At 50.1% G+C, this 13,877-nt stretch overlaps 1 protein-coding gene and 1 pseudogene across 2 annotated transcripts; one reads left to right on the top strand and one right to left on the bottom strand.

Annotated features, from left to right (window-relative positions):
* LOC309842519 (ubiquitin-ribosomal protein eS31 fusion protein pseudogene) lies at nucleotides 1–501 on the bottom strand (annotated as a pseudogene). The gene has a single exon. The product of its transcript is annotated as a ubiquitin-ribosomal protein eS31 fusion protein pseudogene (transcript).
* Nucleotides 502–1,283: 782 nt separating this feature from the next.
* Nucleotides 1,284–5,116, top strand: TEX46 (testis expressed 46). Its single transcript, XM_082684659.1, has 2 exons — nucleotides 1,284–1,929; nucleotides 4,158–5,116. Exons 1-2 carry the CDS (start codon nucleotides 1,738–1,740, stop codon nucleotides 4,452–4,454), a joined length of 489 nt encoding a protein of 162 aa, XP_082540785.1. The 5' UTR covers nucleotides 1,284–1,737; the 3' UTR covers nucleotides 4,455–5,116.
* Nucleotides 5,117–13,877: the final 8,761 nt, after the last annotated feature.

The following is a 13,877-nucleotide window of genomic DNA, read 5'->3' as shown; positions in this document are numbered from 1 at the left end:
TTACGGATACTCTGGTCTGTCGAAGCGGTAGGTCAGACAACATTTGCTACAATAACATCTGTTAAAGTGCTAGCCATAAGAACACCAGCATCACATTCATTTGAAGGGCACACCCAGCAAAGGTAACTGATGTAGCCCCTTCTCATTTACCTCAGAGATAGTATTTCAGGATGGCTGGCTTAATCTTCTTTCTCTTATGCTTATTCTTCTTGGGCGTGGTCTCAGACTTCTGTCTTTTCTTTGTGCCACCACAAAGTCTCAACATAAGATGAAGAGTGGACTCCTTTCGAACATCATAGTCAGACATAGTATGTCCACCCTCCAGGTGCTTGCCGGTGAGAATCAGCCTCTGCCGATCCGGAGAATTCCTTCCTTCTCCTGGTTCTCCGCCTTTGTATTTTCTATTGTATTTGAGGGTTCAGCCTCAAGGGTGATGGTCTTTCCCATAAGGGTTTTCATGAAAATCTGCATCTTGGCAGCAGTTCTACGTTGGATGGTGGATGGGAAAGGAGAACATGGCAACACCCCTCAGGGTTTTCTGGATTTCCTTCCTTTTTAAGGATGAGTAATTTCATTGTCTGTGCACACACATTTTGTTTATCCATTCATCTGTTGTTGGATTTCGGGGTTGCTTCTACCTTCTAGCTATTGTGAATAATGCTGTTATGAACATGGGTGTGCAAATAGCTCTTTAAGACCCAGATTTTGAGGGGCGCCTGAGTGGCTCAGTGGGTTAAAGCCTCTGCCTTCGGCTCAGATCATGATCCCAGGGTCCTGGAATGGAGCCCCGCATCGGGCTCTCTGCTCAGGGGGGTGCCTGCTTCCTCCTCTCTCTCTGTCTGCCTCTCTGCCTACTTGTGATCTCTGTCTGTCAAATAAATAAACAAAATCTTAAAAAAAAAAAAAAAAGACCCAGATTTTGAGGTGCCTGGGTGGCTCAGTTGGTTAGGCCTCTGCCTTTGGCTCAGGTCATGATCCCAGGGTCTTGGGATTAAGCCCCATATTGGACTCTCTGCTCAGCAGAGAGACTACATCTCCCTCTCCCTCACCACCCCCACTCCCACTTGTGCTCACTCTCTGTCAAATAAAAAAGTAAAATCCTGAAAAAGAAAAAAGAAAAGAAAAAGATCCAGCTTTCAATTATTTTAGATCTATATTCCAAAGTGTAATTGCTAGAGCGACTTATCCAACTTTTACAAAGGTAACATCTGACTTCACAGAGTCAGGACTCTATCCGATATTAAACAGTACTGTCAAAGTTACCTTCCCCTAAAGCATCAGATGACCAACAGGTAGACCAACTGGACAATATTCTAATATGACTGCATAGACAAGCTTGGAGTAATCTCTTCGTCTTATTTCCAGATCTTGGGTAGTTTTCCTTTGCAGTCTTCTTCACAATGAGGGTAAGGGCTCTGTGCTGCTGACCATTTTATTCCCAAGGGTGAGGCCCAGAAGTACTGTTGAAGTACTGTTGAATAAATGAAGTATCACTCTAGCCGACATCACCTGGCTGTTGTGAAGACATCATGAGATGTTGCTTACAATCTGCCTGTCAAAGTCTGGCACATAGTGGCCGCTTAAGACATAGGAGTAGTTAATATTATTGTTATGCGGCAGCAGGGCGGCTGGTTATGACTCAGAGGAGGGGGCAGCCACGGCTCCTGTCATGGAGGGCAACTGTCCTAGAGGGGTCACCAAGGCTGGGTCTTGGGGCCTGGGTGCCTCCAAGCCATAATGCTGGGGGAAATAATGTCTCTTTTTAGGTATCTCCATGGGATACTTGCTTCCTCTGGCACCGTAGGAGCACTGGTGGCTTGGCTGATAGGCTATAAGCCAGCCTTGTTTGGCTTCCTATTCCTTCTGCTGTTGCTTAGCAACTGGCTGGTCAAGCATGAACTCAAGCCCACTCCCCCAGAGCCCCCGAAGGTGAGCAAGAGGGGCCTTAGCTTCAGCTAAGGATGATGGGATATTTACAGCTAGACTGGGGGGGGGGCAGGGAAGATGTCAGGATAATAGGGACAGGACTGAAATATCCACAGCTCTGGGTCTAAGCCCCTGTTCCACAACTCCCTCTTGGGGGATGGAGGACAAAGCACTTCTTTTACAAGGTGTCAGTTGCCTGGTCAGTTGCCTGGGCTGTGAAATAGAGACCATCCCTAGATGAAAAACAAAACAAAACAAAGAACTGGTGGTTGACAGGGGGGTGGTAGGTGGGAAACGAATGAAATATGTAAAGGGCGTTAAGAGTACACTTATCTTGATGAGCACTGAAAAATGTATTTATACAGTCATAGAATCACCATGTTGTATACCCGAGTATACAACAATTAGTATACACAGTATACTAGTCATACCTCAATAGAAAGAAAACAAAGAGAAAAAAACTTGTTAAAAAAAAAATGGGGGACCATCCCAGACTCTCCTACTTCATGTCTGACATCAACATGGTTTGGCAACAGTAACCATTACTTTAAAGTGGAAAAATCTTAAATGGATGAACTAAAGATACCGGCAGAACATAGACGCTTCTCTAGAATGGCTTAAGGAAGACCGTGGAAATGTATGCAGATTGCTATACCTTTTATGGAAAGATAAAAAAGCACATGAGACCATACACCGCCTTGTCTGTGGATGCCTGTGCATAGGGAAAATATATTAAGGTTGGATCTCTCCACCTCTGGGCGTTTGATATTTTGAGTGAGATAATTCTTGATTGTGAGGGCCTGTCCTTTGGATTGTACCATGTTTAGTGACATCCTTAGCTTATACCCACAGATGCTAAGAGCACCTCCCGGCCCCCCTATTGTGACAACCAACAATGTCAGACATTGCCAAATGTCCAGTGGGGGAGGCAAAAGAGCCTCCCACTGAGAACTACTATGGTAAAGAAATATATGGGAAAAATAACTTCTGAGTTCAGGATTGCCATTGAGATGAGGTTCAGAGGGAGAGGGAACTCTATGAGAAGGACCCACAGGGGACTCCAGTTACATTTGTCATATTTTATTCCTCATACTTGTATGGGAATGTGGGTATTTGCTGTAATATTCACCTTTTTTGCATGTCTGAAATTAATTTTTTTAAAAGATTTTATTTATTTATTTGACAGACAGAGATCACAGGTAAGCAGAGAGGCAAGCAGAGAGAGAGGAGGAAGCAGGCTCCCTGCTGAGCAGAGAGCCCGATGTGGGGCTCGATCCCAGGACCCTGGGATCATGATCTGAGCTGAAGGCAGAGGCTTTAACCCACTGAGCCACCCAGGCGCCTCTGAAATTAATTTTTTAAAGATTTTTAATTTTTATTTATTTGACAGAGAGAGAGAGATCACAAGTAGGCAGAGAGAGTGGGGGAAGCAGGCTCCCCGCTGAGCAGAGAGCCCGACGCGGGACTTGATCCCAGGACCCTGAGACCATGACTTGAGCTGAAGGCAGAGGCTTCACCCACTGAGCCACCCAGGCGCCCCTGAAATTAATTTTTTTAAGATTTTTGTTTATTTATTTGACACAGAGAGAGAGAGAGACAGCACACAAGCAGGGGGTAGCAGCAGGCAGAGGGGGAGGGAGAAGCAGGCTCCCCGCTGAGCAGGGAGCCCGATGCGGGACTCGATCCCAGGACGACCTAAGCTGAAGGCAGATGCTTAACTAACTGAGCCACCCAAGTGCCCCTGCATGCCTGAAATATTTAAACTGGTTTTAACGATGAGGATCTTGTAGCTGACTCCAAAAAGGGAAAAAAAAGTATTATTAATGGCATAGAGAAAGATGAGGATGACAGAGATCAGACAGTGTCATGAGACCACAGGAAAAGTTGGCAGGTGGTGATTTTTATGAGGCCTGACAACAGTCTCAGGCACACTGGGAGAAACACACTCTCCAGGAGACAGCTATATCTTGGTTAAGTGCTTTCTGTCCCCTGTGGGTACAGATGAGCAGGCCATTTCATTTATTCCTAGGAACCAAAGGCAAGTATGGGCCCTAGGAGTTCAGGGACTCCCAAACTGAGAAGAGGACCTTTCCTCACTGGACCCCAACTCTCTCAACCACAAGATGTGGCAAAGATGCTCTCCTTGAAGGCTGCTTGTGTGGACTGATTAATGGGCTGTTTGTAAATCACTATTAACCAATGTTTCCTTTTCTGGAATGTGGGGAGCCTAGGAAGAAGCAGAGAAACCAAAGCCTCCTGAAGTCAAACCCAACAGCCACGTCTTGAACACGAAAGAAGTCGAGAGATTGCACGCCTGCTTTGCCCTCCAGGACAAGGTCCTTGAACGGCTTATGTTCAGTGAAATGAAGCTGAAGGTCTTAGAAAATCAGATGTTCATCGTATGGAATAGAATGAGTCATCACAAGAGGTCGAGCAGGCAGCGGACTTTCCCCATGAGGAAACACAGAGTAAGGAGACATGACTCAGTTTTCTCCATCATCTCGGACTGCACTTCAAATTCCCCCTAAAGAGGTCAGACAGACTGGGGTGGGCTGTTCTCTTCAGATGTTACCTTTACTCAGTAAAACCCAGTCAGAGACTATTGAATTTTCTTAGTAAATCACACTGGAGAGCAGGATTGGAGGCTGAAAGTCCAATCGCCTTTGGGAAAGAAAGCCATCCTCACTCGGTCAGCTGTGTTACGTTCTAAGAACAACCTAAGGGGGCTCCAGAATCTGGCTCCTCCTCTCTTTTGGCTGACCACATTAACCTAGTCCAGGGCCCTGTCCCTGTTCATCTAGAGTCTTATAATGGCCTCTCCTGGGCTGCCGCAGCTCCCAGTCTTCCCCTTCCCTTTCCCCTTCCCCTCTGCTCGAGGCCAGAGCCAAGCTCTGCCAAGTGGGCAAGTTCACTGCCTGTTCTTAAGCTTACACCTGCTGTGGTTGACAGAAGAAGGGCCACACTCCTTACCGTGGTGTTCAGACCCTCCATGATCTGACCCCTTTTCCAGGCTTGCCCCCGATCACCTTACTCTCCCTCATTTGCTTTATACCTTGTGCTGAAATATCCTAAACTTCAGTCATCAGGTACCCCCTTTGTGATTTTTGCCAGAGCCACGAACCACCTGAATGTTTAACTCAATATCGTCCCTTTAAATGGACTCATTTCCTTAAATAAATGTTCCTGTGAAAGAAAAGTCATAATAAACATAACTAACTGTACATTTAAAAGCTGTATCGTTTGGCTAAAATAGAACATAACTGTCAAAAAAAAAAAAAAAAAGGAAGAAGAAGCAGACAGTGAAGACAGATCCATGTTACTAAAGTTCCAACCAGAGCTTGGTTGCCCACCGGAAAAGTCTGAGCCTGGGAATTTGGGGTTAAAAAGAGAGATTAGTAACTATTAGTGTTTGAGAGATATGTTAGCACCAAGCTAAGAGTTTTCTCCATAAGGAGAACTAGAAGGAAATCACTACCTCACCATGGGATCTGGTGTGGCTTAATGCCTTGTTGGAGCCCCACCTAAAAGCATCTCTAATCAAACCAGATGGCTGGTCATCCCCCAAATGCATCAGCATCTTTGCTTGCATGATTTCTTCCCCTGGAACTCCTTATCTTCCCCCCCTCCTTTTTAAAAAAAGAGTTTATTTATTTGACAGAGAAACACAGCAAGAGAGGAAACACAAGCAAGGGGAGTGGGAGATGGAGAAGCAGGCTTCCCACTGAGCAGGGAGCTTGATGCGGGGCTCGATCCCAGGATCCTGAAAACCCCGAGACCATGACCTGAGCCAAAGGCAGACGCCCAACCAACTGAGCCCCCCAGGCGCCCCTATCTTCCCCTTTCAACTATTAAACTTCTTTAGTAGTTCCTAAACTACACCTCCGGAGAGCTTCCCTAACCCAGCTGGGAATAGTGTCTGTCCTTGGCAAGCTCCCGCATTTTATCTTCAGTTTGGCAGTAGAAAGTATCACGATCTGCTGGGATTTGATTTGCACACATTTCTGGATTCCCTCCCCATCCTCCAACTAGATTATAAATTCTCTGGGGGCAAGGACGGCATCTTGTTCCTTTGTCTACTGCCCCCAACAGGACCCAACATTGGTGCTGGTGCTGGTATACAGTCAATTAGTGCTTCCTAAATAGCATCTCTGATGGTTGATCACAGTCTTATGGGTTTTCTGCACCTTCCTTTTATAATGACTCTCTTATAACTTTTTTTTTTTTAAGAGCAGGATCTCTGGAGCCTCACAGCCTGGCTTTAAATCCCACCTCTATGCACTCCCAGCTGTGTGCTCTCAGACAATTCTAATTGTTCGTCCTTGCTGTACCTCAGTTTGCTCAACTGTCAAATGGGGAGAGGAGCACTATCACCCTCCTTGCATGTTGTGAGGGTTTGGTGAGTTACCACGTGCCCTCAGGTCTGTCTTCCCATGACCTCCCTACCTAAAACCACAAGCCTCCCTTGTGGGTCAGGTACCTTCTCCTTGCCTCTCCAAGTCCACTCTCCACTCTGGGGTTGTGTCAGGCTACTTTAGGGCTGACTGGGTTCCTTCACACAGGGTCACTCCTCTCAGGGAGGCTCTCTCAACAGGACCGTCTTCTTCCAGGTTCCCTTTGGAGCCGGGGAGAGGTGTATCCCCCCCCAGTTTTCCAGCCCAGGGGGACTACACTCTTTTTAAGATGCTTCTCACACCTTTGTCAATAGTCCCTTTCACGTAGCTTCATGGGCCATTGTTAATTGTCTTGCTGTATGGCCAGGTCATGGGGCCACCTAGAACTGGACCATCAGGAGCATTTCTGCTGTGGAAACAGATAAAGCAATTTGGCCACAAAGTCCAAAGGAGGTGATATGTGAATGAGCTCACAGTAAAACACTGGACACTAAATCCTTCCCTGGACCTACCAATAACAAAACCATCATGGAGGTCCGAGGTGGCCCAGTGAAGATCCACTTGACCCATGAAGCACTCGTACTCACACAGTATGACTCACTTGCAAGAAATGCTGGCCTGTGGGGACGCCTTGGTGGCTCAGTTGGTTAAGCAGCTGCCTTCGGCTCAGGTCATGATGTCAGCGTCCTGGGATCAAGAGTCCCACATCGGGCTCCTTGCTCCGCAGGGAGCCTGCTTCTCCCTCTGGCTCTGCCTTCCACTCTGTCTGCCTGTGCTCGCTCTCGCTCACTCTCTCTCTCTCTGACAAATAAATAAACAAAATCTAAGAAAAAAAAAAAAATGCTGGCCTGTGGCTCAAGGTCTATCTCAAGAACTTGGTCATCTGACCAGTTCATAATAGCCAAATTGGTGGCAGTGGATTCTGACTGCCGTAGACCTGATTTAGGATAGGGGGTGTAAGTGTAAGTGTAAGGTTTTATAGGCGAGATAAACACGACACCAGGCGAGGTAGGCACAAGGCAAGATTTATTAAAGGTGCATTCCGCGAAGTTTCAGGGCTCAGGAGAAGGGTAGCCAGGAAAGTCGTGCGTGCGGGGAGGAGGTGCCCCCTCCCACCGCCCCGCGAGGTTCTTTCGGGGGGAGGTTCCTCAACTCTGGAAAGGGGAGTGGGGGATAGTCGCACTGGGAGGGAGTCGGCAGGGGGGTCTTTTATTGGGCCAAGGCAGGGCATGGGCTCACATATATGTTAGGGTATTTGGTGATCAGAGGGTATGGGGTGGGGGGTCCTAATACTTCTGTTTCCTGCATAGGTATCGGGTTACCTATGAAGCTGTGACCTGGGCATACATCCTTTTGGCAGGAGAGTCAAGGGTTTAAGGAAAGGGAGGGAGGGGGCTTGGAAGATGGCAGGCCGGCTGTCATTTCTATTGTTCCTCCTGCACTCCCGGAGCCCTCCGACCCAACACTAAGATTTCCTGCTATGACACAATCTGACAATGGAACTCTGTTTAAAGCTGCTGCCACCCAGTTGTGGGCTCTGTCAATACAGAATTCTCTTGCTCTTCCACACTTGCCCCCTGCAGATGGTGGGTACAAGGGAGCTTTGGTATGGCTCGTTCAAGGTGCCATTAGATCAGCACTCCCTCATCTTCTGTGGGCAGCTAGGAAAGAGAAGGGTACACCTGACGTGTCAGGCGGAATGCTGACTTCTGGGTTCCTGTGGAGAGCAGAGCTCTAGAAAGGACAAACGATCCGGCTCTTCCCGGGTTCATGACAGCCCACAGGTGATGATCCGTCAGAAACTTCCGCCAGAGATCTGAGGCAACAGACCAGGCTGGAGGGCTAAATACACTTGCCTTCTTCTCCAGAGTGGGCCAGGCAACACTGAAGGGCTTCTAGCAGCTGCTCAGGCCAGAGCCCATGGCGTGAACCTATCACAGTGCTGAACATACCCCCACACTGACCAACCCCCCCACCCTGCACCATCCCCAGCTACAGGAGACTTACCAGCGACTCACTCTCTGACAATGGCAAGGACATTGTTCCTAGCTGGCCGCAGCCACCAACAGCTGTTCTTGGGCCTCCACAACCATGTTTCCATCCCTTGCTCAGAGGGATGGATAATTCCTCGCATCTGGTGTGGACTGCACGGCCATCGTGGACATTGTGTCATCACTCCAGGCTCTTCCTTCCCCCTCCGGTGTCTCCCCACCCCCCCCATTGGCCAACAACAGCTGAAAATCCTCTTAGGAGCCCAGCTGATTTCTCCCCCCCTTGTGTGTTACACTCTTACTGAGCTCCATCCCTAGCGGGAAGGCTTATGTTGGTGAGCCCTGGGTCAGGGGATGGACCTTGGAAAAATCTGGATTGTATGGGAAGACCCTGGGAGCTCACTCCAGGTTCCAGCAATGAGATGACAGCAGGTGGGCTCCAGGCGGCGGCTCCCGTCCCCAAAGCAGAAACCACTGCACAAGGTCTCCCCTTCCCTCAGGGCCTTCAGGGACCTCAGCCCCGCAAGCAATTTCCCTGGTGCCTGAGTTCAGACCAGCTTTTCTTTACTTGCAAGGCTGACCTCACTCGGTCTATACAGTAGAGCAGTGTGGTAGGGGTGGGGAGGTGGGGGGGGGGGTGTTGGCTTGGGGTGGTGGAATCTTCTGGAACACATGTCAGGATCTTTCCGTCTTGAACCTTGAACCTCTCTCCATACGATGATGAGAGCCAGCATAATGCACCAGCACCTCATAAACTGCTGACCCGCCGCATCTGGGTCCCCTGGTAAAGCCCAATTCGCACCCACGATGCATGACTTCATGGTCTTTGCCTCCATCCCGCACTCACAGCTCCTCGACCTCTGTGCTCAGGGCTCAGAACCTCCTCCACTTCATTTCACTCCCTGGTGATGGCTTTAAATATTCTCTATTTTCTAATGTCAGTGATTTTCTAAATTATATCGTTGATACGGACCTCTAAGTCCCAGATTCAAATGGCCCAGTGCCTACTTCTGTACTTGCACTTGGCTCAGAATTAATGACAGTCCTGATCACTGTCCCTTTGCCCCAAACCCCTCCCACACACAGGCTTCCCCATTCTGGTGGCTTTGGCCAAAAGCTCTGGGGCCCTTCCTGAGTCGTCTTCTCTCCTGTTTGGCTTTAATTCACCAGCGAGTCCTATGGGGTCCAACTCTGAAGCATATCAAGAGTCTGGGACTCTAGGAGCCTCCACCGCTGCTTCTGAACAGAGCCCTGGCCTCCCCGCCCCTACCCTGGCCCTCCACACACAAGCCTGAGTGGTCCTTTAAAAATGTGAGTCAAGTCCTGGCACTCCTCTGCTCCGCACCCTACAAGGGCTCCCATATCACTCAGAGTGAGAACCAACGCCCCCTTCCCACAGCCCACGAGGTTTCCCATGACCCGGTCGCCCATTACCTTCCCCACCTGGCTGACTGCCCTGCCCCCCAGGCTGCTCCAGACGCCCATCTCCTTGCTTTTTCCTTTGGCACACTGGGAACATTCTCACCTTCCAAGAGGTCTTTGCATTGGATGTTTACCCCACCACGGACTCTTCCTCTCCTGGCCATATACCCAACTCCCTTACCTTCTTTGGGTGGTTTACTGGATGTTTCTTTCTCAGGGAGGCCATCCTGACCTCCCAGTGTAACCCTAGAACCCCCACCTCCAGCTCTGCTTGCTTTGCATGGCCTGCAACACGGTCTAATGCGCTACTTACTTGCTCGGCTGCTTCTGCTAGAATGGAAGTTCTACAAGGTCAGGGACCTGTCTTGTTCACAGAGATAGTTCAAGCACCAGGAACAGTGTCCAGCACTTAGTAGGTGCTGAACAACTACATGCTGGGGTGCCTGGCTCGCTCAGTCGGAAGAGCCTGTAACGCTTGGTCTTGGGTCGTGAGTTCAAGCCCCATATGGGGTGTACAGATTACTTACATATATACATTTTAAAAATACACATGTGTTGACAATGAGTGCTTGTTGCTACCTCTGCCTTGCCCTATGTCCACCCCCAGATCCGAGCGTAAGATCCGGCAAATGGTAGATCCTTGGTAAGTGTTTGTTGGGTGACTCAGTGGAAAAGTGAGCGGACAGGGGCGCCTGGATGGCTCAGTGGGTTAAAGCCTCTGCCTTTGGCTCAGGTCATGATGCCAGTGTCCTGGGATCAAGCCCCGCATCAGGCTCTCTGCTCAGTGGGGAGACTGCTTCCCTTCCTCTCTCTCGGCCTGCCTCTCTGCCTACTTGTGATCTCTGTCAAATAAATAAATAAAATCTTAAAAAAAAAAAAAGAAAGAAAAGTGAGCGGACAGATGGATCAATTAATCAATACAAGCCTGACCAGGGGGAGATGCTAAGTATCTTCCCAGATCCTCTGGGGAAGACACTTTCCTTTTTCAAGTTTAGTTTGTCCTTGCCATCTTTTCGGCCCCTTTCTCCATTTCAAACAATCCTGATGCTGAGGGTAGGTACAGTCATTTTCTCTCTCTGGGGATGTTCTGGAGTGGATTTGGGATTTGGAGCAAGAGAGCAACCTCAAAACAATCCGGGCAGCAAGCCCCGGGGACCTCCGGAGAGAGTTTCAGGACGGGCACAGACAGAGGAAGGCAGCAAGAGTCCCTCAAGCCCACAGTCCACGTGAACTCGGGAGCCTCTTCTCCCCCTCTGTGTTACAAGTCCTGCTCCTAGTTCTAAAAACCCGAGCATGGTCTTCAGAAAAGAGACATCAGGAAACACCTCCAGGAAGTGTTGGGACAACTGGAGCGAGTTCTGAAACTAGAAGGAGAATGATGGAGAGAAGAGGGTGGAAAGGATGGGAAGGGGAAGCGGGGGAGAAGGGGAAGGTGGGCGGAACAGGGATGAAGAAAGGGGAAGAGACCAGGGGCAGGGGCATGAGCGGGGAGCACTGGGAGGAGACGTAGTTGGTCATCACAGGGGCTCACATGTGCTTAGCTAGTGCAATCCTAAGGGGGCAGGCGCTATTTTATTGTTCTCTTTACCGATCAACACATGGGGGTCCAAGAGAAGCCCAAGAAATCCAACCAAGGGCACGTAGTCAGTGGTGGAGCTGGGATTCCAACCCTCGCAGTCTGGCTCAAGGGTTGAATTTTGATTCTTTCGAAAAGCAGTGGGCAGGCATGGAAGGTTATTTAAGTAAAGGACGGATATGATGTTTCCCGTATAAAGAAGACAACGACTCCTCCCTCGGGGGGGGGGGGGCTGTTGTGGGGATTATCTTTGCTCACGTACAGAAAGCCCTGGACAAATGCCTAGAGAAGAGGAAGCGCTCCGGGGCCCAAGGGTTCTACATACGGGCCTCTGCTGCCACCGTGTGGCCGTTTTGCTGTATGACACTCTGCGGATTCTCCCCGGCTTAACTTCAGAAAGGGCAAACTGGGCTGGGTTGATGACAGGTGGCTGCTTTGGGGAGGGAGGAGCTCTGGAAGCAGCTGGTGTCCTGGGGGTGAGGGTCTTTGTCAGCAGAGGTGTGGAACCGTGATGTGGACTGATGTGAGTATTTGGCCCCGATCTGGAGACAAACCAGAGTGAGATGTGGTCCTCACCCTGGAGGGGGTGGGAGACAACACGGGAGTCGCCCCGATATTCAGGAAACAGTGTCGGCACACAATCTGTGACCCAGCAGCAGGCTGTCCGGCAAAGACTGACCAAGTGGGCTGGGTACAGAAGACCCGGGTTCCCGCCCCGCCGCTGTCCCTAAGCTTGCTATGTGACTCTAGGAAGTCATCTCCTCTCTCAGAGCTGGTTTCACCAGCCCTACAACATGGAGTTGGGGAAAAACCACTCAGGCCTCTTCTTGTTCTAATTTAGTAAGTCTCTATTCTGGGCCAGCCCGGATTTTTGGCCACAGGGGATGCAGACTGAGATCCAGAAGGCCTGCCTCCACCCCTTCACATAGGAGACCCTAAGCATCAACAAAGTGGGAAGAATCGTTCCAGTCCTGTCAACCACGGGGTGCCTGGGAGACAACTGTGGGACCCTACTGAGATAAGGCTATGGAAGCTGGTGTGATCCACGAACTGTAGAGGAGACATGCTCCTCAAAATGTGGTCCACGAGGCCCAGCCTCGACCTCACCTGGGAGCTGGTTAGAGGTGCAGAATCTTGTGTCCTGCTCCAACCCCCTGACTCAGAGCCTGTAGTTTGACTTGACCCCAGGCTGTTCCTACAGACATTTAAAGTGAATTGGAGACATACTGCTCTAGGGCAGTGCTTCCTAACCATGACCACACAGTGGCATCACTGAGGCCACATCCCTGAGCATCTCTAGGTGTGGAACCCAGATACCAGTGGGTTCGAAGCTCTCCAGGTGATTCCAATGTGCAGCCGTGTCTAGGGGCAGGAAAGCAAATATATTTACACTTTTTGTGTCAAGGAAGCCCAATGGGATAGTAACTTTCTAGAATGTTCACCGAGAAGGATCTGATGTCTGACACGGGGGCTGGGGAGAATTGCACCACAAAGCTACGTGATCACAAGAAGCTGGTCTTTATGGGGTCTTTACTCAGTGAAGGGTCCTAGGCTACCTGCTTCACCAGCATGCTGCCATTTAATCCTCCTTTCACCAAGATAGGATTATCCCCATTTTATAGATGAAGAAATAAAAAGGTCTACATGAGCAGTGACAGAACTGGTTATTTGAATATTTAACAATTGGTTTGACCCCTGGTGGTCTTCAAACTATGTTCATTGGAACCCCAGATGCCTCAGAGGCAGCTGAGGAGCTGGTGTGGAGGCATGGATGGGTCTGGGAGGCCTGTGGGTCATCTCTCTGGCGCACTGGGCTTGGCAGACAATCCTTCCGGAGAGAGCATTCCCTTGCCCGCCAGCCTGGAGCATCTTGGATCACGTGGTGTTGCCCAGGCTCCCTGACAGATGTGCCCCCCTCCCTGCCGCTCACGGACCCCTGGAACTAATCCTAATGGTGGGGGGCACGTGGAGGGATTAATGCTGGGGTAATCCACACTACATCTGCCAGCTCCTGGGGAGCCTGGGTGAAGTCTGCCTCTCAGAGCCCAGGACGCCATTCCTGTCCCCTGGACCACGGGGACTCATGGAGGCCCTGGCCAGCCATGGCCCGGTCTGAGTTGCCCTGTCCTTCCTGAGCCTTCCAGAAAAGGGTGAGTTGGGGCTAAGGACCTGGGGGTCAGATAGGGTTGTTTCTGAGGCTGGAAGGGGAGGCAGGGCCAGGAGGATAACCAGCTGACTTGATTTTCCCAGGATGGAGGGATCTGGAACTTTCAGTGCTAAAATCATGACAGAGCCGGGCTTACCTGCACAGCTGGTCAAGCTTGCAGGTTTTCTGAGGTGGTTCCCCTTGCCTTGGAAGTGGAGCTTCACGGTGGGGGGCGGGTGCTTCGCCCACGCCAACCCATCCACATCACACCCCACCCCCCTCCCATCGCCTTCTTACATTTCTGTCCCCTCCTCTCTTTCCCAGACTCCAGGACCTCTCTTGGCCTTTATTTCTCTCAGTTTTCCATTCACAGGGTCTCTGGGGCCATAGACCAGAATCCTCAAGGAGCTGGAATCTTTCACACC

This window comes from Mustela nivalis (genome assembly GCF_964662115.1).
Source record: "Mustela nivalis genome assembly, chromosome: 10".
NCBI lineage: Eukaryota > Metazoa > Chordata > Mammalia > Carnivora > Mustelidae > Mustela > Mustela nivalis.
The sequence above is the reverse complement of the archived record's forward strand: the minus strand, read 5'-3'. Positions and strand labels throughout refer to the sequence as shown.